General features: G+C 41.8%; 1 protein-coding gene across 2 annotated transcripts; it reads right to left on the reverse strand.

Annotated features, from left to right (window-relative positions):
- Positions 1-461: 461 nt before the first annotated feature.
- pip5kl1 (phosphatidylinositol-4-phosphate 5-kinase-like 1) lies at positions 462-25,769 on the reverse strand. Of its 2 annotated transcripts, XM_086096550.1 has the most exons (10): positions 25,628-25,769; positions 14,777-14,977; positions 10,972-11,022; positions 10,744-10,898; positions 9,233-9,357; positions 7,030-7,064; positions 6,897-6,952; positions 6,484-6,596; positions 6,226-6,388; positions 462-1,658 (listed from the first exon to the last, which is right to left on the reverse strand). In XM_086096550.1, exons 2-10 carry the CDS (start codon positions 14,975-14,977, stop codon positions 1,244-1,246), a joined length of 1,314 nt encoding a protein of 437 aa, XP_085952676.1. In that variant the 5' UTR covers positions 25,628-25,769; the 3' UTR covers positions 462-1,243. The 2 variants fall into 2 exon arrangements, with proteins under 2 accessions (XP_085952676.1, XP_085952675.1); XM_086096549.1 differs by lacking the exon at positions 25,628-25,769 and having other exon boundaries at positions 14,777-15,144.
- Between the last annotated feature and the right edge of the window lie 1,079 nt (positions 25,770-26,848).

Consider the following 26,848-nt stretch of genomic DNA (forward strand, 5'->3'; position numbering starts at 1 on the left):
CCCACAGTAATCACGCCATTTTGAAGTTATTTAAAGTTGTGTTGCTGTTACCTCCAGCAACGGATGTCCATCAGCAGGTCGGCTCGCCATCAGGCATGTCACATTTCCGTGTTTAAGTTTGTATTAGCTCCGCTCTGCAATGAATGTCCGTGTGGAAACACGAAATATTGGTTCCGGGTCGCGCAAATGTTTTTTTTTTTTTTTAATTACTGTACGGAGTATTTTGATGTAAATATCGGCTTTAACATGGAAATCCGACTTAAGTCGAAATTCGGGATACATCACCAGCGTAGGAACGGAACTCCAACGTAACTTGACTACCTGTATACATAATAGAATACGAACGTTGCAATTCCAGACATTCATCAGATACTGGTCAACCCAACATTTGCCTTATCACAATAATAAAATTACCCACAAAGCCCTCTGTTATTTACAATCAAAGATAATTCAGAGAAACATCTTTGTAAAATGTTTAATTAAAATAGGAATACGAAAAAGAGCAAGCAAGTAAGATTTGATAATGAATACAAAGGTTGTTTCAGCCATCAATGCGTGTTTGTAGGTTTAATTGATACAGAAAGTGTTTTCCCATTTCTTAAACCATGTTAGTAGACATACAGATGTTTTTTGTTTTCCAGATTCTTCAAGCAAAGAAAAAACAGTAAATCCAAAAATCACATTGCGCAACACATAACCAAAGGAAAGAATATGTTCAACCATCATATTTTATGAAGAAATGTGGATGTAAATATTGATCATAATGATTTATTTTTTTCTGACTGTGTGGCCACAATTAAAACATTAAGATTGTGGCAGAAAAGGCAACTCAAAGAAATTGATAAGTAATGTTGCAAGGCTGTAAAATGCAACATCAATGCACGGTGTAACTGAAGATGGTCCACTGAAATATTTGAGGCCGTCTTTTTATTTGGCTGGGTTGTGTGCATGTTCCTTCCTGACACCAGACTTTTTTCTTCTTTTTTTTTTTCTTAAAGCTAGCTTTATGTACTTAATTTGACATCATTTAATCCATGTTGCGTTATTCTTTCTTTCTGACAGGTGTTTCGGAATATATAAGGAGAAAAGCTATCAAGCATGTGGAGAACATAGTAACTTCACACAGGAAGGTCGTAGGCAAGATTCAAACCCTCCCTCTCACAACTGTCAGGTGGATGTGCACTGAGCTGCTCTAATTCATCACAAATTAGTATACACAGACTTTGAAGCATGAGCGAGGTGTCTACTTAGTATGGTCCAGCACCCACTGACACAGCCTGGTGCAGTAAACCCCTGGACTTACTGTGGAAAACGACCGGCTGGGATGCCTCAGTCTCTTCCACCAATATTCCAGTCTTTTCTTTAAACTGTACACTGTAAAAATGTCAATGATGCCAATGAAATAGCGTTGATCAGGTCCATCAATCACATGCAGAGCATTCTTTAAGTTGAGCAGTAAGCGTCTGTTTTGGACCTCGGAGTCTGGGAGGTCTTCAGTTTCACTGCCAGCAATATGATGCCTTTCTGCACTTTGGCCATCTCCTGTTTGTGCTTGCTTGAAATGGTCACCATCCATTTCTGATGAAATGAAAGTGGAGTTATCCTCTGGGACTGCCCCAGGAACAGAAGGGATGGGGCTGGTACTTGGATTCATAGATCTACAACAATTGACACAAAAAAATATTTAAAAAATAACATTAAAAAGATCAGCTTCAGCAACAATCACAAGCAAGTACAACTACCTGCGTATCAGGACTGGACTCGTCATCTGACATACAGGGCAGATGCCCAGTGGGCCGGCATGTTTTGGGACACATGCTGTACTAATTATTATTTTTCTTCTATTTGACTCCAAGAGACGGGCCACAATTTAGAGGGAGCAGCCCATTAATCAATTTTCAGTATAGACAGCAAACTGAACCAATCAACAATCTGTCTTTATAATAGATACATTTGATTCTTGTAATGAACGCTATATTTTCCAGACTATAAGTCCCTCCAGAGTATAAATCGCACCAGGCCAAAAATGCATAATTAGGTAGAAAAAAAAACATACATTAAGTCGTACTGGAATATAAGTCGCATTAAGTATGTAAATATAGTATAAGTCTGGAGTGTTCTCTTGTGGCTGTCTGTGAAATTAAATACACCCTGTACTGTATGTTTTTCATGTATAAGTCGCTCCAGAGTATAGTAAATCACAGAAACAGCAACCTATGGAGAAAAAAAGTGTGACCGGAACATACGATAATTATATCCTCTATTTTTGCACCATAGCAAGCAAACAATCTGGTTGAGAAGTCATTGTTTATCATATCATACCCACTGTCATGATTTCATGAAATAAAACACACACACACGCACAAAACTTTGCTGAACACATTCATAATACTACTAATTGTTTACAATAGTGCAGAATTAAGAGACTTTTGTGTCATTGTGCTTTTTAGATATGATTTGAACGACTGGGCCATTAATTGCACCATGCAAACGGCTCTGATTGACTGTTACCTACACTGCTAAAAAACAAAACAAAAAAAATCATTAAAAAAAACGGTAATTTCCGGCTGCTGGGATGCCAGAAAAATTCTGTGAAATCACAGGAAATTACTCTCTCGTAAAACACTGTTTTTAACTGTAATTTTAACAAGATTGTATGTAATATAACAGTATATGACAAAAAATGATGTGATTAATCTTTCAAAACATGGCCAATAATTGTTGAAAAAGTAGATATTGGGTTTAAAATTGCAACAGTTTGCAACAGTGGTTTTTCTTTTTTAAGACAAAAAAAAGGTTGTGCTTTACCTTGACTAGTTTCGGCGACAACTGCCGCCTTCCTCAGAAGCTGTCAAACTGACAGTTGTGACGTATTTTATCAGCTGATTTTGCTGGGCGTAGCCGGCGTGGCGGAGCTGTCATATGATGCTCCACGCCGACTACGCCCTCCGTCGCTCGATGATCTCCAGAGAAGTGGATCCCATGTGTGGGAAAGTTGAAAAGTTCCTTCGTCTCTGTTTAGTGTGTCCGGTCCCCGTTTCCTGATCTCTATTGCTTATTTTATCCATCTTTCGTATTTGTTTGCTTTGTCTCAGTCCATGATGTATTTTTTTCTCGTTTGCAGTGATCTGATATGGCGGATTTTAGGTTTTCTTGTGTGGCACTTTCCTTTTCTGCTCTGGTGTAATGTGGTGCTGTTTGTTTGTCACATTCTTTTTGGTGTTCTTTTTTTCTTACGTTGAAAGATCTTCCTGTTTTCCCCAAATAGGGTATATTGCAGGTTTTGCAGGGTATTTCATATATTACATTGCATTTATTGTCTGCATGTATACTGTCCTTTGGATGCATTAGTTCCTGACACGTCACAACTGTCAGCTTGACAGCTTCTGAAGAAGGCGGCAGTCATCGCCAAAACTAGTCAAGGTAAAGCACAACCTTTTTTTGTCTTAAAAAATAAAAAACACAGGACGATATAGATTTGTAGACAAGATGATTTTTTTTTTTTTAGTCAGCAACAGTTTGCTGTTAAGGTAATTAATTTACATAGCATTTTTGTAGGCTCTCAAACCACTTTACATTAATTAACTCATGCACTTTCTGATGACAGCATTAAGAGTCCAGTATTTTGCTCAAAGATACATCAACATGTTCACCAAGGGGATCGGACCCACAACATCAGGCATACTAGACGACCACTGATCCACGCTGCCACTGCTGTTTGTAATTTTAGATCTCATGAAATATGTACTTGTGTAATGTATATACTTCGAAGACCTCCTCAATTCCACCGACACGCCTTCCTTTGAGGAAGCAGGGTCTGGGGACTCTGAGGTGGGCTCCACTATCTCTGGGGTCGAAGTCACTGAGGTGGTTGGAAAGCTCCTCGGTGGCAAGGCCAGGCAAGGAAAACACTGAAGGGGTAGCTATGGAGATGGATGAGATCCACCCAGAGTTTTTAAAGGCTCTGGATGTTGTGGTGCTGTCGTGATTGACACGCCTCTACAACATCGCGTGGACATTGGGGACAGTGCCTCTGGATTGGCAGACTGGGTGGTCCCCCTTTTTAAGAAGGAGGAGCAGTGTGGTTTTCATTCCGGCTGTGGAACAGTGGACCAGCTCTACACCCTCGGCAGGATCCTCGAGGGTGCATGCGAGTTCGCCCAACCAGTCCACATGTGCTTTGTGGACTTGGAGAAGGCGTTCGACCGTGTCCCTTGAGGAGTCCTGTGGGGGGTGCTTCGGGAGTACAGGGTAGAGAGCCCCCTGATATGGGCTGTTTGGTCTGCATTGCCGGCAGTAAGTTGAATTAGTTAGATTTTTTTTGTGTTTTTACAATTTGTGACCCCTCCGTGAATCATCACCTTATCGTGTTGGAGGGGTTTGCGTGTCCCAATGAGCCTAGGAGCTATGTTGTCTGGGGCTTCATGCCCCTGGTAGGGTCACCCATGGCAAACAGGTCCTAGGTGGGGGTGCGGGGGTTGGGGGCCGGTGGGGTGCCTGGCGGGCCTGCAGTGCCCCGTCCTGCTGCGTTGGGTCGGGGGCGCGGGCCGTGTTGGGGCGGGGGGCGCTCCTGCTCCTGGGTTTGCTCTCCGGCCGGTGGCCCTGGCGGGGCCCGGGGGTCGTCCTTTGGCGCTGCCGCGGCCTGGGGGGCCCTGAGGTGTTGCGCTTGCTCTGTTCCGGCATGCCAGATCCACCACACCAGCATCTACCGAAACTCAGACACAATCTGTTTCCTCCTCAGGTCATTGAATCGGTGGAGGCTGGTGTCTGCGGATCTCACGCGGCTTCGTCTGTCCTTCCTTCCTTTTCTCGGTCTCTCCTTTGGTCTCTTGAGGCCTCCCTGATTTTATGTTTTTTGGATTTGTTGGGGTCTGGATGTTTCTTGGGCTGGGGCTGGGGAGGAGTTCTGGGGGGGGGGGTGTCTGGTCGGTGCGGGCTATTCGGTCCCTGTACGACCGATGTCAGAGTTTTGTCCGCATTGCCGGTTGCCCTTTGTCACTGATTCTGTTCATATCTTTAATGGACACAATTTCTAGGCGTAGCCGAGGCCTTGCGGGGGTCCGGTTTGGTGGCCTCAACATTGCATCTCTGCTTTTTGCAGATGATGTGGTGCTGTTGGCTTCTTCAAGCCGTGATTTCTAGCTCTCACTGGAGCGGTTCGCGGCCGAGTGTGAAGCGGTTGGGATGAAGATCAGCACCTCCAAATCCGAGACCATGGTCCTCAGTCGGAAAAGGGTGGAGTGCCCTCTCCTGGTCGGGAATGAGATCCAGCTCCAAGTGGAGGAGTTCAAGTATCTTGGGGTCTTGTTCCCAGCTCGTGACCAAAAGAACAAGATCCCGGATACAAGCGGCCGAAATTAGTTTCCTCCGCAGGGTAGCCGGGCTCTCCCTTAGAGATAGGGTGAGAAGCTCGGTCATCCGGGAGGGACTCAGTGTCGAGCCGCTACTCCTCCGCGTTGAGAGGAACCAGTTGAGGTGGCTCGGGCATCTGGTTCGGATGCCTCCTGGACGCCTCCCTGGGGAGGTGTTCCGGGCATGTCGCACCGGCGGGAGGCCCCGGGGACAACCCAGGACACGCTGGAGAGACTACGTCTCTCGGCTGGCCTGCGAACGCCTTGGGATCCCGTCGGAGGAGCTGGCTGAAGTGGCTGGGGAGAGGCAAGTCTGGGCTTCCCTGCTAAAGCTGCTGCCCCCGCGACCCGACCCCGGATAAGCGGTAGAAGATGGATGGATGGATGGACAGTTTGTGATTTCACATTATTTTACATTTGACATGTAAAATCAGTTTATTTTTGTGTATTAAATTCTATTTTTGAAATACATGAAAAAAAAAGTAAAATAAAAAGTTAAATTCTGTTATATTACAGTTTTCTTTTCTTTTTTTACAGTGTAGCAAACGCACATTTAAGCAAAGCAACGGCAAATAAAATGGCTTCATGTATCGATTAAGCTCAGCAAAATCTTACTTTTTACTTAGACTCCGATCCTGCTTTTATTACGAGTGTGTGCACGTGTGTGTGAGTGTGTTCATGAAACCTTGGCTGTGGATGCCATCTATTTGCTCCATGAAGCATTCACAGGAGCTTAAGCAAACTGGGTACAGGTCTGTCTGTCTCATTTGATAGACAGCAAGGTTGTTGACCAAACAAACCACAAACCCCATCAGAGCATTTGCACACTAGTTGATTTCAAGTAAACCAAACAAGTTCGACAACGGTTACTAACCGCTTCGTTCTCATGATGAGTGAAGCGAAGGAGAGCGCGTGGTGACGTTCGTCTTGTTGTAAAGGCTGTTGGGCGAGCAGAAGACTGTAATCCAACACGTTGAGGCTTCGGAGAAACTCTGTGTCTATCTCCATTTGCCGCAGGAGCCAGGAACGCTGCTGGTCTGTATGCATACATTTACACATATATTCTTTTACTGGATTCCATACATTCCAATTCATACATATATAGCACAAAATGATCAGCGCTTGGGCCTACCTAGAGTGATGTACTGGCCTTCAAAGTTGAGGTCTTTGAGGACCACAATAATCTGGCATCCTTCTGGTGAAGGATCTGTCCAGCGACTCACTTCACAACCTTTAATGTCGTACCTAGCATGTAGCAACAAAAAGCTTCAAACAACAGGTATAGAGCTGAAGTAACTGTTCTCTGGAGTAATACAACTTGTATGACATGATGGGGTGGTGGCTGCTGTGTTCCTTAAAAAGGTGCATTGCGGAGTTTGTCACTTTTTTTTTTTTACTCGTGACTGCCACCTCTGGCCTAAAGCGCAACTGCAGTCTGTGTCAAGCCCATTTCCATTTTATCAGCTTGAAAACGGTGAACTCAATCTGGAATTCACAGGGACTGACTCATTTAGATTGTATTCTCTCGAGGAGAGCATTTCTTACCTGGCACTTATTCGTTCATCAGGATAAAACACACTTTGCATAACGATGAAGTATTTCTGTAAGTGAAAAGAAAATTTGCTTTATTCTGATGGTTCGTTAGACTGAAAAAGTGGTGAGAATTACTATAACATACCTTTTGCCTGCATGAAATTTTGATTCTGTGGACCCCTTCCAAAAAAAGTAAAAAGAAAAAAAATTTAACATGGCATTTCATTATGTGGTGCCTCAGCGTGAACACTAGGGGCTCTATTTAAAAGATGTACATAAGAGAAGAAGAAAAAGTTAAGTTCTGGTGGTCTTCAAGTCAGAATACGGATGCCATGTCACCTCTTGTGTATTAACTACAAAATCAAGTGAGTAAAAAGAAAAAAAAAGACTGCTTTTGAGAACATAATTAAAATAAAATTGTGACATCAACCGAACTGATACTTTATCAAAGTGGTCATCCAACCAGTATATTTTGGGACTTTGCTGTATATCAATGAGGGATAAAGATAAATGATAAAATAATAATTAGCTGTTGACTGGAATTTTGCAATACTCAGTGTCTTGAAATATATCTACAGTACATACGAACATAATTTTTCACAGCGCAAAGATGGCACCGCAATTTATAATAGTAGGGGGGTTACTTTGCTCCTAAAATAAATGAATAAATAAAATAAAATCTTTCAGTGCATCATCAGGGTGTCAAAATCTAAGTAGCAGCCAATTTCAGAATGTCATTTAAATGGTTATCAGTGCGCTCTCCAGTGGATGTTAATATCTCTCTATCGCCATGGGTCAGATTTGACCCTAACGGGGTAGTTCTGGTCCCCGGGCTGTACGTTTGACATCCCCATTTTGAACAATAAATACATGTTACCTATGGAGGACCAAAACTTCCAAAATTCTAAATAAATGAATGACTAAAAGTGAAAATTAAAACGGATATAAAAAATAGAATTCTAAAATTGAATCCCAAAAAATTTATATAAATGGAAATAAAAACAAAAAATGCATATATACATAAATAAATACATTTGTATTTAATTTTTGAATTATATATATTTTTTATATCCTATTTTATTTTTACTTTTAGTCATTTGTTTAGTCATTTATTCATTTAGAATGTTGGCAGTTTTGGTCCATACTGCCAGGACAAAATGTTATTCAAATGAGGGGGCGGTCCTAAGCAAGTCTTGGGTTGGACTTTGTTGTTGCAAACTGCCTTTCAATGGTCGAGTGAGCGGGTCGGCGAACAAGAAAGTCGCGCCGACTTTCATGGAGAGCTCCAGCAATGGACGACAATCTGGTCCGCAGCCACCTTGACTTTGTCGAGCAACGTATACAACGTATTGAGAGTTCGAGGCGTGCCTCCACGTCGGGTGGACTTAAACGTTTGACTTTGCCCACACGGACTTTTCAAAATGGTTTAAAAAAAAATTCCCAACAAAATTTGCAGATTTAATGATGCGCCGTCTAATGATGTAGTTATTTTTTTTAAACACATAATGGAGCATCGAAAATTACTAACACTTAAGCCTCAGTTAGACGGGACGGAGCTAACTTAACGGTTTGAGGAAGAGGCCGAAGTGCAGTACTACATGTTCCCAGCAGATAGCGCATCCCTGGACAGTTGAGGTTGTATTTGGGTTTTGGTCAGTTTTTAATTTTAATTATTCAGTGTTCAAAAAAATACTGTAATCGTGATGTGGTAGGGTTAGGTTTTTGGGAGAGTTAACAACAAAGAAAGAAGGCGCTTCGAGGTCGAAAATCCGTGTGGGCGGAGTCAAACGTTTAGGTCCACCCACCGTGGAGGCATGCCTCAAACTGCGCTCTGCATCCAGGGCTTACAAGTTTCGGGCACAACACGATTATAAGCCGTGGAGCCGAGCTACTATCCATGGCAGTGTGGGGAACCTGACGCATGAATAAACATGCTGAACATACACAAATAATGTGAACAAATTATAACTTTGGATAATTTGAAAGCCACCTCGTCACTCATTCTTGTGGCTACCACAACACAGAGATCCTGCTCCAGCACAGCAAGGTACCAATGCTGGGCTGAGTTAGCTGTCAGAGGCAGGGAGCGTGAACTGTTGAGCTCGATGGAGGAGCGTTTGAGTGATGATGTGTTTACAAACTACAACGGAAATGCATCGGACTCTACCTTTAATCATGCCCATCACATGTTTGAAAGTGGAATTACATCCAGTATAAATGAGTTAGACATTTAACAGTATCAAAAAACAAACAAACTGTGAAAGAGCGTGATCCCAAATGAGGAACTTGAGATGGTGGGGGGTTTACTATATACCACCAATTTTAAGAGTGTGTGCTTGTATTTATACCTAGCAACTTCACCAGAAGAGAATGAGGGTATTTCTGCAAATGTGCCACGTAGTTCTTCAGGTTGTCCAGGAGGAATCGGATTTCTCGTTCATTTTGGGTCTTCAAAAAGAATCGTTTATCATTCCTAAAATATAAGGACACCAAAGAAAAGCACATCTCAGTTGAGCTAACTCACATTTATTTCCTGTTTGTTAGTGAGTAAAATGCAGCCTTATGGGGCACAAACCAGTTGAGTCCAAAGCACGGATAAATGCAGAAGGCTACATTATGAAGGGCACCTGTCTTAAAACTTTGAAAACTTAAATAGTAACTCAACAGGAAGTCAGACTATGTTGCCTGGAGGAGCGTTGGGTTGTGAATGGGGAGAGGGTTGGGCGTGATCTGGCTGTGACTGACAGCAGCAACTCACTAAGAAGGCGTTTAAGGAGGCGTGTACGAGAATGAGCCGGTGGGTGGTGGGGGCGACTACGTTATGCGACTCAAGTGACGGAGTTTGTATCTTCTCATGTAATGGGAGGACAAACAGCCAAATTGTGTTTATCTCAATGTGTAACCTTAAAATGGCGTCAAACACACGTTTTGGCCCCAAATTAAAGCTTTCAACAAACATGCACTAAAATGTCAAAATAATTACCAGGACATGTAGACAGCAATATTAGACACCAGTTTATACAGTGTATCAGCAAAAAAAGTTGTTACTCTTTAAGGATTATAGATATAATGAGGGAATATATATGAACAGTTGGTGTTCGATAGTAAGATGAAGATGAGAGCCTTAGATGGAAAAGGATGACACGCTGTGGTGACACACCCACCCATTCATCCATCCATTATCCAGCACTTATCTGAGGTCGGGTTGCGGGGGCAGCAGCTTTAGCAGAGAAGCCCAGACTTCTCTCTCCCCAGCCACTTTGTCCAGCTCATCCAGCGGGATCCCAAGGTGTTACCAGGCCAACCAAGAGACATAGCCTGTCCAGCGTGTCCTGGGTCATCCCCGGGGGATCCCGCTGGTAGGACATGCCCGGAACACCTCTCCAGGGAGGCATCCAGGAGGCATCTGAACCAGAGGCCCAAGCTACCTCAACTGGTTCCTCTCAATGCGGAGGAGCAGCGGCTTGACTCCGAGTCCCTCCTGGATGACCGAGCTTCTCACCCTCTCTTTAAGGAAGAGCCCGGACACTCTATGGAGGAAACTCATTTCGGTTGTTTTGCACCCGGGATCTTGTTCTTTCGGTCACGACCCACATCTCGTAACCATAGGTGAGGGTAGGAACGTCGATCGACTGGTAAATCGAGAGCTTCACCTTTCGGCTCAACTCCTCCTTTACCACAACAGATTGATACAGAGTCCGCATCACTGTAGACGCTGCACCGATCCGCCTGTCGAACTCCTGCTCTAACCTGCCCTGACACGTGAAAAGACCCCAAGATACTTGAACTCTTCTACTTGGGCCAGGATCTTATCCCCGACTAGAAGGTGGTACCCTTTTCTTGTCTCTGGGTGACTCACGTGAGGAAGAAGTCCGCCCTGCTTTTGGAGTTGCTGATGAACTGAAGGTAGCACAGGTCAGAGCAGAGTGACTGCTGATACTCCTGTTCTGTCACGCCCAAAGATCCTCGTAGAGTGGCAAACACTGGGCCAGCAAATGTCTCCAACGTAAAACCCTACACACAGACATATAACTAGGCAAAACAAAGTACGGTCATGAATGTGAATGAGACAAACACATCCACCTACCTTATGACTCTGAGTGTCCTCTGCTCTGAAATCATCTTCAAGCAATTGATTCTAAAGTGGAAAAGGGTTATAGAAAGTGTTTTAAGAAAATGTACAAAAATGATTGGAGTCCTAAATTTGATGAAATGTTGTCAACGTGAAGGAACAATGTGCTGTTTTTTTGTTTTAAGTCTAAGTCAAGACATTGTTGTCCTGTTTTATCACTGCAGTTCAAAATACGCATTGTTACGTTTTTAACAATGCTTTTCTTGTGTCTTTTAGATGCAGGGATCTCGCTATCGTCCACTGCATGGCCCCGGAGTGTGTATTGTATTTTTGGGACTCTGCACTACACAACAAACAGGACAGTCATGAAACAATCTGCCAAATCAGCAGGCTGTGCTCGACTGGGATTATCTGTGACGTAGCAGTGCACAACAGTGTGTTGAGCAGAGTTGTGTTACAATTATGACTGTTGGTTCAGCACTGCTGGTACGAACACTGCCTTCAACTCATTTGACTGAATTTTGACTTTTGGAGTTAATTCATCTGTATAAATCCATCCATTTTGAGTCAATGTTATTAAAGCTGTTATATCTGGAAACTTTTGATGTAGTGCAGATGAAAATGACAGAAAATACACATTTACAGTAAAATCGTTTTAAAAGGTAATCAATCTGTTGTACCGGTACAAGGAAATAACACATTGGATTCACGCATGGCAGATTTCAAATAGATGCATGTGTGTGACTCGCCTCAGTGCACGTTGAAGCCTTTCAAGCTAGTTTAGCTTAGCTCGGTGCGTTTGTAATCAACACACATTGCTAAGCAGAGCTCAAATGTGAGTGTAAAGTGTTGTGATTATAGTGTGAAAATGTGTAACGTCAAAATGCTGAGTGTTGCTGAATGCGTGACTACGTGTGCCCGTATAGCTATTGAAAGAATGATAGCACAAAATAACTTTATTAAACTTATAAAGGAGAACAAGAAACAACTTCAACTTGGATGCCCTTTTCAAACCTCACGCTGTTGTGTACAGGAGCAGGTTTGATTGCTTGTTTATCAGCTCTCTATGTATTATTATTAACGCTATTCCTTAAAGCTTTTCCTCGTGGAAACCTCATAGTGCATTTCTAACAATTAATATTTGTTTAGGACAAGGATTCTCAAACTTTTTGGGTCCAGGAACCCCTTACTATAGAGATATTTTTTCCAAAGACCCTCTCATTTTAACACTAATTTCAACACTAACAACACTTTTCAAAAGAAAAAAACAGTACAATCGTAGCTACCACCCACCCACTGCTCCCACTGCGTAATCTGAAATGTCCATTTTGATGGAAACTGCGTCGGTTGGTGACAGGTGCACCAGCAGAGTTGCGGTGGCCAACGCAGCCTTGGCCAAGTCGAAAGCTTCTTCCATCCCCGGCGACCATTCATGTTAATCCTTGGGCCCTTTGCCCTACAAGACCTCATGCGAGGGCCACATGATACCCAAGGAAGGTAATTGATGACAGGCCGATCTTGCACTTGGCTGGGGTGACGATGAGGCCGTGAAGTAGAGTTGCTGGCCATCAGGATGTTGTCCAAGGAGACAAACAAAAATCGCATGTCACACAGAGCACTGAGTCCATAAGGTATCGGCCGGATATGGAGTCGGTAATAACAGCCCTGTCCAGCACTCATTGTTGTAAATGAGCCGCAGTTGTGGTGTTTCCCTTAGCCCCTTGCAACACTGCTTGGTCTTGGCACCAAATCTGGAGTGGTAGGAACTCAACCCGTCGTCACGTTGGCGGTAGGCCATAACCAGAGGTGGAAAATCCAGGTCCGGAAAGTAAAAACACTGCAACAGTTTGGCTTTAGCCCCAGGTGCTAGCGAAAGCACGTTTTTTTTTAAGTTCAAAATAAAAGACTAGAATTAAGATTTTTGACAGATTCAAAATGTTCCAACTTTAAACATTCACATCATTATTTGCTGATAGGTGGCGGGAGTCGAAGGTTTTCTCTTATTTTGGTGAATTCAACTGTCCCGTCAATTTCTATCCATCTTATGATTATGCTCATGGTTCCAGCCTATCACAGGTGACTTTGAACAAAAGGCAGTATGCACCCTGGACTGATCACCAGTCAATCATAGAGCAATTGTACAGTACGTGCGTGATGTGAACCACTACAGTACAAATGACAGCTCTGGTTAATCAAACTGTGGCTAATCAGTAATCAGTTCTTGCGTTCTCCCTGGTTGAAGCATTACTGTCTGCTTCAATGTCCAAATTATGCCTATTATAAGCTTTTCTCTATGAGGATTATGAAATTTACTCAGTTTAAGGCTCAAACAAACCTGTGTCCATACCCTCTCATTTTTGCATTTTAGAGCAAGGCTAAACCTAAAAGCAAGCTAATCTTTGAGAACAAAAGCTCTGCCAAGACTACAAAAGCTCTGCCAAGACTACAAAAGCTGAAATCAAACTATGAAGGAAATACAAACGTGAATTGAAATGCCAGCCATTCAAGCTATAGATCATTCCACTACTTAAAAACAAACATCCATTACGTTCAGCTTTAAGTAGCCTTGTGGCGGTAATGTTAATCAAGAGGTAAAAAAAATAATATATATATATATATTTTAGACACAATAAAATTAACACTTCTAATTAGGGCTGGGTGAGCGCCGATACCAAGTATGTATCGATGCCGATGCCAGCCTTATTTGAAAGGTGCATTGTGGAGTTTGTTTTTAAAGCGTACCTGCAGTCTCTGTGTCACGCTTGTACATGGTGCGTGTGCGAGTACGCGCGCTCAAATAAACTCTTTTTTTTCTTTTTCTTTCAGTTTTCTTGGAGTCTGAGCTAGAATTTGGGCTGTACTCACCTGGCCTCTTTTTGTTTTTGTTTTTTTCAGTATCCATCCCAATTGTGTCGTATGCTAGCTAACACTATATGTCCTTCCCCACTCCCAAGAAAGTGTGGAGTGTTCAGGGGCGAATAAGGGAAAGTACAAGCTGATAGGCGCAGTCGCAGTTAAAAAGTCAGGGCTTTTTGTACTCATCTAGGCATTGGTGGAGCATGCATGGTATAGGAAAATCTTTAACATTTCAAACTCCGCAATGCACCTTTAACGTATTGGTGCTCGCGACCACGACCGATATTATTATCGGCTGCCCTCTTGTTTTTTCCGATCAGGAACTAGAAATTAAAAACTAGAACTGTAGAAAATTGCCACTAACTTTATTTTTATATTTTGGGATGAATTGGTGTTTCTTTAAAATTATCTGTCATTCTTCTTCGTTATGGAATGTTTATCAAAGTGCTAGTGGTATCGGTGCAGGTGACTACTCAAGAATTGAGTGCTGTACTCGTATCTGGTATCGGTCTAGAAAAAAGTGGCATCAAACACCCCTACTTTTAATGGAGCAACTTAAGGGAGATGACAGCATTTTTTTGTCTGTGTAGTATTTACAGTATATATTCAAAAGTGTTGATTTCTGCATTAAAACTTTTTTTTGTTCATTAAAATTACTATTATACATCTTAAGTCACTATGACGTAAAATTTTCAGTTGATACTTGCACAATGTTTGTATGTATTTATAGTGCTCAACATAATGGGAATGGGCAATCCTCTCTTAAATATTAAGAACTGCTCAGCTGACTTCCAGCAAAAGGAGGACTACATTCTGGATTGGTCGCCAGTTAATCACAGGGCACATAGAAACAGACCATTCATAATCAGTCACATCGTCACATAACTTGTTATGAAGTTCCTAAATTCTGACTACTGTCTAGTCTTAAATTCCTGCTATACATGATGAGCTGACACATACTCACTGTAGACACATGGTGAATGGTGGTTTGGATTGATGAAAACAATCCCTCCTTCATCATGCACGTCAGGCTGTAGAACTCGTGCTGCTGATCAATCTCAAATAAGCCCAAAAGCTCGCACTGCCGTCTCAAACCTCCCCATCTTCTTCTCTTCAGTGTGCCGGAGTGCTTTCTAAAGCCACGAGGAGCCACCGACCTCTGCATCTGACATATAGAAATAATAAACAAATAAAAACCATGGATTATGAAAATCCTGCACGGTGAGAGCAGACAAGATTTTCAGCTTTCCAGAGTTGCTCTAGGTTGAAGAAATAAAGTAATATGAGAAGAAGAAAAAAGACATCAAGGCTAGCAACAAACACAAAAGAAAGCTGAGTGTCAGTTGAGTCTTTAATATGGTAACTACGGCAACCATCACAAAAGGGCTAATTCCTGGGCTGAAATTAAATGCTGGTGTCCAACCAACAGAGTTCTTTTCTACACATTTAACTATTACCATATTTCTGCCATACCATAAAAAGAGCAGAAAATCAACAAAGTCATGTAATGTAATGAGTTCAACAATTATTAAAACAATGAGGATAAGCGTTTCAGATAATGGATAGATGGCTGAATGAAGTCAGAAGGTATAAAATATTTCCATGGAATGCTCATATTAAAATAAGTAATAGTATTTTCTTGGCAACAAATATTTATTAAAAACCTGAAGGAAAGAAAAAAAACGTGAGTGAAGACTAAAAATGTAATGTATCATGCGCTATGTTATTGAAACATTCACTGTTTGAAATGTTTGCCTCATGCCGACCTAGCAACATACAAATTGGAGTTTACAAACTTGGATGTTGGACCTGAGAGATGAACTAGCTTAGCACTAGCTAAGATGAGGCTAGTACAACACAATGGTGATAGATTTACAATGGTAACAAAGAGAAAACATTTTGCGTGCTGCAGTTGGCCAGGGTATGGCTCAGGATCCCAGAGGTTAAAGTAAGATTTTTTTAAACTTAAAAGGAAAACCTTCCCATGGGTTGATACGTCGCATCTAGGGGCCAATGTTGGGCTACACTCTGACTTGTTGGAATGAGAAAAGTGAATATGCCTTTGTAAACGTAAGACGAAGATAATGCGTTACAAGTGCACTGTTTGCTATTACATTTCTTGATCAAATTAGATTTTTCATGTAATGGATTACAAAGTATTGTTCCAAAAAAGTACAATAAGTAACCGATTTGAGTTGATTCAGGACTTGTGCGTTAACATTTACAAAAAGAGTAAATAATGATTTTGGGTGCTATCGTCAGTTGCTAATGATACTTAAACTAAATTACTGAAAATACATTTTCGTAAAGGAGACATGACAATTTTTTAATGGTGGGGGGAGTACACGAAACGAGAAACCAAAGAAATAAAAGAGAGGGGGACTTCCGGTGGACGTGGACCATGTGATACATGTGTTGCGGGGCCTCTGGAGGATGTGATACTTTTTAAAACGTTATTTGAAGTTATAACCCTCCCCACTCTACGTTTTATTATACTCTGTAAGGAGCTGCTTTTTTTTGGAGCGTTAAGTGGTGAAATGGTGAGCCTATGGCAGAGGAATGATCAATCTAAAAGCGTCCGCGGAAAGCTTCAGCTATCCTCGGGGCCTGATTCTCCACCTAAGCTGGATGCTAACGAGGAGATGCTACGCTCTATTAAGAACATGATGAACAAGCTTCGGACTGAAATTGTCAGCAAGTTCGAGTCAATAATTGCCGAATCCGCCAAGACTGAAGTTTCGCGGGCCCTGAAACCATTGGAAACGAGAGTGGACGCACAAAAAGAGACTATTCCGGATTTGGAGCGCTCGGCCAACAACCACGGGGACCAGCTAGCGACTCTTCAAGCTAATGTTGCTAAGCTTTTGGCGACTGTGGTAGCACTGAGTGAGAAATGTGAAGATTTAGAAGCCCGCTCCAGACGGAATGATATTCGACTTGTGGGTCTGCCTGAAGGGTCTGAGGGTCCTAACCCCACCAAGTTTGTGGCCAAACTTCTGGAAGACATGTTGAAGCTCGAGTCTCAGCCGGAGCTGGACATGGCTCACCGCACCCTGCACGCTCGGCCGAGGGAAGGCGAGCCATGAATTCACAGATTTCAAGATCGAAACAACATCTTACGTCGGGCTGGGGAGGCTTCGCCCTTGCTGTTCAACGAGAAGAGGGTCCACATTTTTCAGGATTTCACCCCGGCTGTGGCCAAGCGGAGGGCAGCAATCACGCAGGTAAAGAGAGAGCTCCATTCCTGTGCTAACGTGAAGTTCGGCTTCCGGTACCCGGCTACATTGCAAATCACGATGCCCAAAGGTCCGACTCATCGTTTTGTGGACTTTGGAGTTTGTTTGTCTGGAGTTTGTTAATAAGAAAATCAAGTTGGCCCAGGATTCGACCGGTGAACTAACTGTTTTTCTTTCTTTTATTTTTGTTGCCTCTTTTTGCCCATATGTTTGCTGTTATTGCTACTGTTACGTTTGGCCTTAGCCGTGCTAATGCAGCTAGTTGCACTAACGCTCTTGTACACTGTGATGTTGATTTTGAGGACTCTGACTAATGTTTAGTCACCGTTCTTTGATTTCATTTGCGCTCGTTTTCAGTGTGTTTATCAGGTCTTCCTGTCTAATTAAGGACTGTTTTTTCTGCTCGAAAGAATGTTTGTACTGTCTTAGGCACGCCATATAGTTTTGTTTTTATTTTTTATTATTATTATTTTTGTATAAATAAATACAGTATTTTCTTTTCTTAACGTTTCTACTTGTGAGTACAACTACTGTGTACCGCAGCTATTCTAGTATTTGTATAGTGGGACGGTTTAGTATTCATCCCCTTAGCCGTCAGATTAGGTTTAGTGTGAGGTGAGGTAGCACGCACCCCATTTGAGGGTGCTTCTGCTAGGAGAGAGGGGAGTTCTTTTGAGTGTGTTTTGGGGGTTGTTTGTTGGTTTAAAGGGGGGGGGGGCACAAATCTCTTTATGTACTTGTTTATTTTATTTTGTCTGCATTTTTTTTTTTTACCACATTAGTCCTTTTTCTTTGGTAAATTTCAGTACAGTGCACGATCAATCTGCACTAGGAGGTGAAATTAAATTTGTGAGTCTAAATGGCAATGGTTTAAATAATCCAACTAAACGAAGCAAGGTCTTACACTATTTACGCCATCTTAATTCACAAGTCTTTTTGTTGTTGTTGTAAGAAACACATCTTAAAAATACAGACAGTCTTAGGTTGAAGCAGAATTGGGTAGGTTATGTCTTCTTTCTCCAGTAAGGCTAGAGGGGTGGCAATACTCTTACATAAAACTATTCCTTTTGTGCATTGTAAATCAATATCTGATTCCACAGGCAGGTTTCTCATAGTTATTGGGAGTATTTTTTAGACCAGGGTTGTACTTGCTAATATGATGCCTTTTTTAGACGGATATTCTCAATGTTGCCGGATCTGTCCCAGTATAGCTTAATTCTGGGTGGGGATTTTAATTGCTGGGTAGACCCTTTATTGGATCGTTCCTCTTCAACTTTAGTGCCACAATTTAAATCTGCAAAGGTGCTTGGAGCCTTCATGAACGAGTTTGAAGTCTCAGATCTTTGGCGGTGTTTTAACCCGGAAAAGAGGGAAGACATTTTCACGCATTGATTTCTTTTTAAATAACTCACTGCTTACAATGGTGTCTGGCCATAAATATGAATCAATACTTGTATCAGATCACGCTGCAGTCTCTGTGAACATACACTTTCGTAAATTTACAAATGCTCGGCCGCCGTGGCGTTTTAATACACAGCTCTTACTGGATAAGAGTTTGTTGAACATATATCTGACGATTACGTTTTTTTTCCAGCTTAATAAAACGCCAGAAGTGACAGAAGCTGTTTTGTGGGAGTTGATGAAGGCTTTTAGTAGAGGGAAGATTATTTCCTATAAGGTCTATCAAAAATGAGATTGAAGTTGGCCAATTTATCGCAGCGTATAGCGAGTTTGGATGTTCAGTATGCAATTTCAAAAGTACCTGGGATTTATAAAGAACGGAAGGCTCTACATGCAGAATATAATGTCTGACCCACTAGAAATTAACAAAAGATTTATGGAGTTTTATAGAACATTGTATAAGTCAGATCATTCTTCGGGTTCTTCAGATTTTTAATTTTTTTTTGATGGGTTGACCCTCCCAGTTTTAGACAAGGCTTTGCAAGAGGAGTTAGAGCGTCCTAATACTGCACTAGAATTGGAGAGAGCTATGAAATCCTTACAGGGGCGCAAAAGCCCAGGCCCGGACGTTTTTTCGTCCGAGTTCTATAAGATATTTTGGAAGCAGTTAGCTCCATATTTGATGGAGATGTTCATAGATGCCTTGGAGCATGGTATGCTTCCCCAAACTTTAAATCAGGCCTCTATTTCTTTAATTCTAAAGAAGGGTAAGGACCCATTAAAATGTGGTTCCTGTTGCCTAATTAGTCTCTTAAATGTGGATTTTAAACTGTTGTCTAAAGTTAGAAGGGGTACTGCCATTAATCATCTCACAAGACCAAACAGGATTTATTCGCAACAGGCACTCTTTTTTTTTTTATCTCAGAAAAGTATTTAATGTGATGTTTAATCCTTCAGAAACTCACTCTGAAGCTTTATTGACTCTCGATGCGGAAAATACTTTTGATCGGGTTGAGTGGGACTATTTGTTTTTCAGTTTAGACAAATTTGGTTTTGGGCCGAGGTTTGTGTCTTGGATTAGACTGTTGTATTCTTCTCCGCAAGCGTCCGTTAGAACTAATTGTACAAATTCTGAATATTTTCGACTACTTCGATCCACCAGACAAGGCTGTCATTTGAGCCCACTTTTATTTGCCGTGGTTATGGAGCCGCTGACAGCGGCGCTGAAGTCTCACCCCAATCTCCGCGGCATTGTAAGAAACGGGGTAGAACTGAAAATAGCTCTCTACGGGGATGATCTTTTGTTATTTCTGTCGGATTTGTCTCGTTCTGTTCCTGCAGCCCTCTTGGTCCTAAGTACTTTTGGTGAGGTTTCGGGAAATAAATTGAACCTCGGAAAGAGTGAAATTTACACTGTAAATAAATTGGCCAAGGGACACCCACTGACAAAATTTCCATTCAAAGTATCTAATTAAGGCTTTGTCTACCTAGGGGTGTATGTGACAAGCACTTTGGTGGATCTCCGTAGGATGAATTTTTTCTCCCTACTTACGGCGATTAAACAAGACTTTGAGAGGTGGTCCTTTATCTTTCTACCGCGGCTAGAGTGAATGCTATTAAAATGAACATTCTGCCACGTTTTCTATATTTGTTTCAATGCATTCAGATTTTTCTCCCTCTTTCTTTTTTTAAGAAAGTAGATCGACTTTTTACAGATTTTTTGGGGGAGAAGAAAACACCTAGGTTGCGTAGTCAGGTTTTGCAGCGTCCCAAAGAGATGGGTGGTATGGCTCTCCCAAATATTTAGTTCTATTATTGGGCAGTGAATGTCAGAAACTTGCATTACTGGCTCCGTTAGGACACCACAGAGAGACTTCCTTTATGGTTGGTTGTAGGGTTAGGGTTAGGTTGGTTAACATTGAAAGCCCTATTATATTCGCCTCTTTTATCCTCCACTTCCACCTATTCTAAAAATGTTGTGGTATGCTCATGTCTTAAAATTTTGAATCAGTTTAGACGCTTTTTTTGGCTTCAGACCAACTCTGTCCGGGCTCCAATCTCAGCCAACTCTACCTTCGCCCCATCATTGCTGGACAGCACATTTTCCACGTTGTCTAGCCTGGGTCTAAAGACTTTTAATGATTTATATATTGACTCCACGTTTGGTTATTTTCAAAAATTTGTTGTTAAGTTTTTGTTAACTCAAGGAATTTTTTTTAGGTACCTCCAAATACGCAGTTTTGTACGTTCTTTGTGGCTGCAGTTTCCTACAATCCCTCCTGCTTCAGATGTTGATATTTTTCTAGAACCAAAGGCGCAGTGTCTGTGATTTATGCTACGATTCATAAAATCGGCTCTGACTCCTCTTTGAATATTCTTAGAACTGTTTGACAAGACTGATTTAAACCAAGAAATTTCAGATGATATTTGGAAGGCAATTCTGCAGAGAACACATTAGATCATCAATTTGTGCCAGGCATGGCGTTTTTCATAGGGCCCATTACACAAAAGTTAGGCTAGCCAAAATATTTAATACGGTCTCTCCTCTTTGTGATCAGTGCAAACTGGCTAAAGCTGACTACATTCATATGTTTTGGCTCTGCCCTTCTTTACATACATATTGGTCTGATATTGAAGTGTTATCCAAGGTTATGGGGGAAGACATTGTTCCAAATGTTTTAATTGCTATGTTCGGTGTTCTTCCATCTGCACTTCGTCTTACTTCAAATAAGAAGGACATGATAGCATTCTCAACTTTGCTGGCCAAGAGGCTAATTCTGCTGAGATGGAAGTTCTCGGCTCCGCCTACACCTGCGGATTGGATTAAAGAGGTACTTCATTTTCTCCAACTGGAGAAGATCAGATTGACTTCATCAGGATCTGAGTGCTCATTTGAAGAGACCTGGAACACATTTTTGTTATATATTAAAAGGAGCAAGCAATCCTAATTTGGACGCCTAATCTGGACTGAAATGAGGACCAGTTTGTCCCGCATCGGCTGTCTTTACGAGATGTCTGTTGCTTTAATTTTGGTAAAAAAAATTATTTCTTTTTTTAAATTCTATTTTGTTTTCTTCTTTGTCTTTTTGCCATGATTAATGCGGTATATCTCTTCCATTGTCAATGAGATATGTGCGTGGGGAGGGATAGGGTAGGGGACTGTTTGTTTTTGGGGGAGGCTTTCTTTTTTCTTCCATTGTTTATTTATTTGTTTAACAAGAAAATGTTCACTATTTTGTGTGAAACATTTGCTTTTGACAATTGACATTATAAAACCAATAAAGAAAGTATGACCAAAAAAAAGAAATAAAAGAGAAAGCGAACCGGAGCTGCTGCAAGAGGCTGCTGACTCTCAGCAACCAGAAGTGACTCTTCAAAGAAGAAAAGGCCGTTTGATCTGCTGTATGCTAATGAGGCATACTCAGCCACCCTATGCCACCCACTTGGCGAATCCAATCACAATTTAGTCTACCAGCGGTCCTCGGAAACTGTTTTGAGACTACAGATTTAAGTGTAGTGGTTGGAAATTGAGGGGGCAGAACAATGGTCTGAAAGACATCTGTCATATATTTTATTAACGACAGAGATATATTTTTAAAAGAAAATAATTGGTTTCATCATCAACCTCAACATGCCCCATCAGGGCCCCTCAAGGATGTGCCCTCTCTCGACTGCTCTTCTCCCTCCAAACAAACAACTGCAACTCAATCTCTGGCAGTTTAGGAAGCACAGCCTGCCACAGCAGCAGTCACTGAATCAGTCCTTTATTCATCCGTCGGTCTGGTTTGGCGCTGCCAAGAAGGACACAATCTGACTGCAATGGACAATTCGAACTTCTCTACAGATCATCCATTACTTTTTGATGAAACCAGAGGAAGACAAAGTCATGCAAGACCTTCTTAGGATAAGAGAAAACTATGCTAGTCAGAAAGAGAATAGTACATTTTTAGTTAAGATAGTTTGAAAACCACTGTGTTCGTTGGTTTTGTTGTATAGTTGTTCCTTCTTGCATAGACACATCTTAAAGTTTAAGAAAGGTCTCTCAGATACACGAAGACCAAAACATAAACAATCGTTTAGGGCCCGTGGGCCACATCCTGCCAGCCAAAGGTTGGTATGGAATTCATTTGGATTTCTACAAGGTGGTACATTAGGTACATATAGAGATACATTGACCTGACTTGGCCATGCCTGGGCTGCTGTTGAAATGTCTGTGTCGTTTTTCTGAGAAACAAACAATGTGGATCAGCAGCCAGATGCTGTCTTTAACGGTGACCTGTGGCAAAATTGTAAATTTGTGACGGATTCCCCCCAGGTGAATGAAATGAAGATGAGGGCAGGTGGCGGACTTGGTGAAAAGCAACTTTTATGTCCTGAAGAAATGCTGCAAGAGGCTCTCAGTGCCTGGCAGAATGTCCTCCACACCTATTAAAAACCAGGTTGGAAAAAAGTTCTTGATCAAGAGGTTGGCTGTCGGCAGGGAAGAAAGCAACTTCTAGCCTGGCAATAGCCAGATTGATTTGTGCTTCACTCAAGGGAGTTCTCCACAATATCATTCTGGGACGATTCCGCATTTATTTGCTCGAGAAAGGCGGGGCATGCTGTGCAACACTTTGAGCTGATTGGACGAAGCAGAATCGTGTGCACGTCTACCTAACTTTTGTTTCGACCAATGACGGTAAAAGATGAAAATGTAGTCACCGACATGCGACTGTTGTGACTAGCTGATGTCATGGCGTTGAGTTTATGTTGTCGGTTTTGCAATGTTGATATGCGGATACAAGAGACTAATTCAGCGAGAAAGGAATTCATTGCAGCGTCCACCGGTGTCGCCATGTTTGGTTTGTTTCTTCCCATGGCTTCGGCGCTTCTTGTTTTCGTCACAGCTGCATATCCCGCCCCCATATACAATGTCGCTCTGTGATTGGTCCGAACCACCAGTGGTTTGTAACGGTGGAAATCAATGGGAGCGGTACAAGATGGATTCTCGGGAGTTTGTGAACTCACAAATACCGCAAGAATACATTTTGCGAGAGCAAGGTCAAGCAACTTCGCCACCTTGGAGAAATTATCCACCACATTAGCGATAACCTAATTTCCCTGGGACAGAGCCCTGTGATGAACTCAGACACAATGATGCTAGCTTTAGGTGGAACAGGATGGGAACTTGACAAAGCAGACCAGCAGGAGCACAAACAGAGCATGTTACGATAAATTCTGTATGTAAAGTCCTTGCCGACTCCACGCCACCAGAAAATGAGCCCAGCGGATTCACACCATGCACTATATTTTGGCAGATAGTTTCCTATTCATTTTGAGTAACCATACAGGCAACTCACCTCAAATGTGGTAAAGTCGTAAAGCGAAGCATGTCTTGCAAATGTGCATTCTTGTAAAGCGAAAACATGTCAGAAGAAGTAAATCAACTGTGGCATTGCACAGAGTCTCTTACATAGTGGGGATTAACTGACAATAAAAATAATGACTGGACAAATGGCAGACACTGAAAGTTACATTATAATAACTGTTTGGATTTTCTGTTTCACAACATTTTTTTCAGTTGTTTCCTTGTATCCTAGGAAGCAAATATAATCGCTGGCATCGGGCCGAAACCTCGTATCACAATTTGACAAATTTAACACTTTTTCAAAAATCCACCTTAATCCTGAGGGCTCTCATGAAGAAACGGATGTGATCTCCACTTCCGCATCCAGTCATTCTTTTGCTATTTGTTAACAGCGAGCTATTTGAAAAATTTTATTCCCCCTTTTCAAACGATCCTAAGCCCCTGTTGCATTTAAAAATAACTTGCACTACTTGGAAAGTTATTGTGCCGTTGCCGTTTGTACGAACAACGAACAAGCAAGAAAAAGTTGGATATGTGACTAAAAAAAAGCAATATTTTGACCAGGTACTAAAACGAGGAAGAGGGAATGTTGTTGTGAAAAACGGTTATTTCCAGCGACTACCCGGGATGAAGATCAGAGTAATTAGTCTGAGAATGTTGATTTGAAAAGCCCACATCAACCTACTATGCCGTTTCATTCATCATTTCATTTTGTGGAGAAAGACCACGATACAACGTGCAGCTGGAGCCTGCTTGCTTTGCGGCAATTAACATGGGAGAAAATCTGCCGGGTGCCAAAATCAACACCAGGTATGATTTTATGTGTATGGCATACACAACACTTAAGTATTAAACATCTGAAATTATTAGAACGGTCGTAGCAATATTTTCGGGGGATTATGAAAGAAGTTTCACTCACTACTGTATTTCAATACTTCTCAAATTTGCATTATCGTGTGTGTGAATGGACAAAGATTTGCCATCCGACAAACATGATGGGATGGTGATGGCATATTGTGAGCCTGACCTATGCAATTAAAATCCAAAAAGCTAATAATGTCAGTCAGCTCTCTGACTAAATTGTCCAGCCAATTGATGGTAGTACTGGTTAGTAGGCTAATGTGAAATGTAGTCTATAATGCATACTCTGTCTAAAATAAACTGATAACCCTGCTTTACCCAAAGTCAGATTGTTCTGTGCATCTATCATTATAAATACAGTTTTGGAATATAGAAAGCAACAACAACAACAACAACAATAAAACTATCATCAGATTTGATGGTTTATTTCCCCCCGACCAAAAGTGTTATGCTTCTTTTTCATAAATGTGTGAGTGAAATTGATCTTCCCTGCATCTCTAAAACTATAATACAATAATACAATTGCTTCTGGACAGAACAAATAGTGATGTCATGGCTTGAAATGTGGACATTGGGCCATCAGGATTAACACTTTTATCACAAGCCAAGCGCATCTTTGCTCTGATAGGCTGTCAGTGACAGCTATGAATACAGTACAGACCTTGTTTTTGTAACGCTAACTGTGTAAGCACAATCATTATCACGGGTCTCAGGAGGGCAATTAGATTTCATGACACAAAGCTCTAAGGTCACCTGTCCAAAAATTCTTACGAGACACAACCTGTTTAGAGCTTTAACGTTGAAGGAGGTCACTCTGCGTACGTGTTTGAGGAAAATGTGATTCCTGAAGTTATATCACTTGATGTGCTGACAACTGTTGACACTTCAAAACAAACACGTGTCATTGTACTCTAAATATGAATAACTCACATTTTATGACGGATACAATTTTTTAATGAACAAGTCTTACCTGACTGCTGTGGTGGACGACGAATAGAATGCGCGCACGCGCGTGCGTTTATGTGTCACTATCACATGTCAGCTCATAGCGACATGGTGTGAAGCGGAGTCTGTTCCAGAGGCGACACAGAGCTATCCAAAAGTACGGCGAGTGTGTGTCTGAGTTTAGGGGTGGGTGGATGGGTGGGATTTATATTGGTGCTGTGGTTTACGCTGTTGGAGGGCTGATTATTTCTTTTTTGCACGTTTGTCAATTAAATATTTCCCATCATTAGACAAATTTAACGATTAGTGAAATAGAAAAAACCCCAAAAACGATTGTCCCTAAACCTTGGGCACTGTTAACAGCAACAACTACAATCACGCATTTGCAATAACTTGCAATGGGTAGCTTACAGCGCTGAGGAGGAAATTTGGCTCCTTTGCTGAATTGTTGTAATTCTGCCACATTGGAGGGTTTTCGAGCATGATGAGCCACCTTTTTAAGGTCATGCTACAGCATTTCAAGGATTCAGGTCAGGCCACCTCCAAAGTCTTCATTTTAATTTTCTTCAGCCATTCAGCGCTGGACTTGCTGGTATGTTTTGGATCAATGTCCTTCTACAGAACCCAAGTTCGTTTCAGCTTGAGATCACAAACAGATGGCCTGACATGATCATTTTTTGGGTCGACAGATGAATACATGGTTCCATTTATCACAGCAAGTCTAATATTGTATATACCTGGTGTGAATCTCTTATGAAAGACTATTCAATATGATACTCAATACATGTGGTGTGATATGATTCAACAAGGACAGTACATTTTAAAATGTAACAATTTTATTTGGTTTAAAACCAATGATCTGATTCAAATAGGTCTTACTTAATCAAATTTACATTGTGCATCTGTGACCGGATATACACTAAATACACAGGTGGTGGGTCTCCTCACTTGGCATGAGTGTAGTGCCTGGCCCTTGCTGGGAATGGTGGCATGGAGACTGTGTCCTGGGGCTTCTTCGGTCCCCTACCTCACGTGTTCACGCTGTGTCTTGGGCATTTGCTGTGTTCGCAACCCTTGGGGATGTCAGCAGTGCTGGGGGGGTTGCCTTTGGATCCTCTCCCTGGTGCTCCTGTCTCTGCACCTCCAGCAGCCCCCTCCATCCTGTTGCTGCCTCCGAGCCGTGTGGTGCCAAAGCCACTCATCTGTGCCAGAATAGTGAATAGTGGTGTAGAGGGTGGCACAACCG

Source organism: Leptonotus elevatus, chromosome 15, assembly GCF_054856555.1.
Source record: "Leptonotus elevatus isolate MCC_2025b chromosome 15, RoL_Lele_1.0, whole genome shotgun sequence".
Taxonomy (NCBI): domain Eukaryota; kingdom Metazoa; phylum Chordata; class Actinopteri; order Syngnathiformes; family Syngnathidae; genus Leptonotus; species Leptonotus elevatus.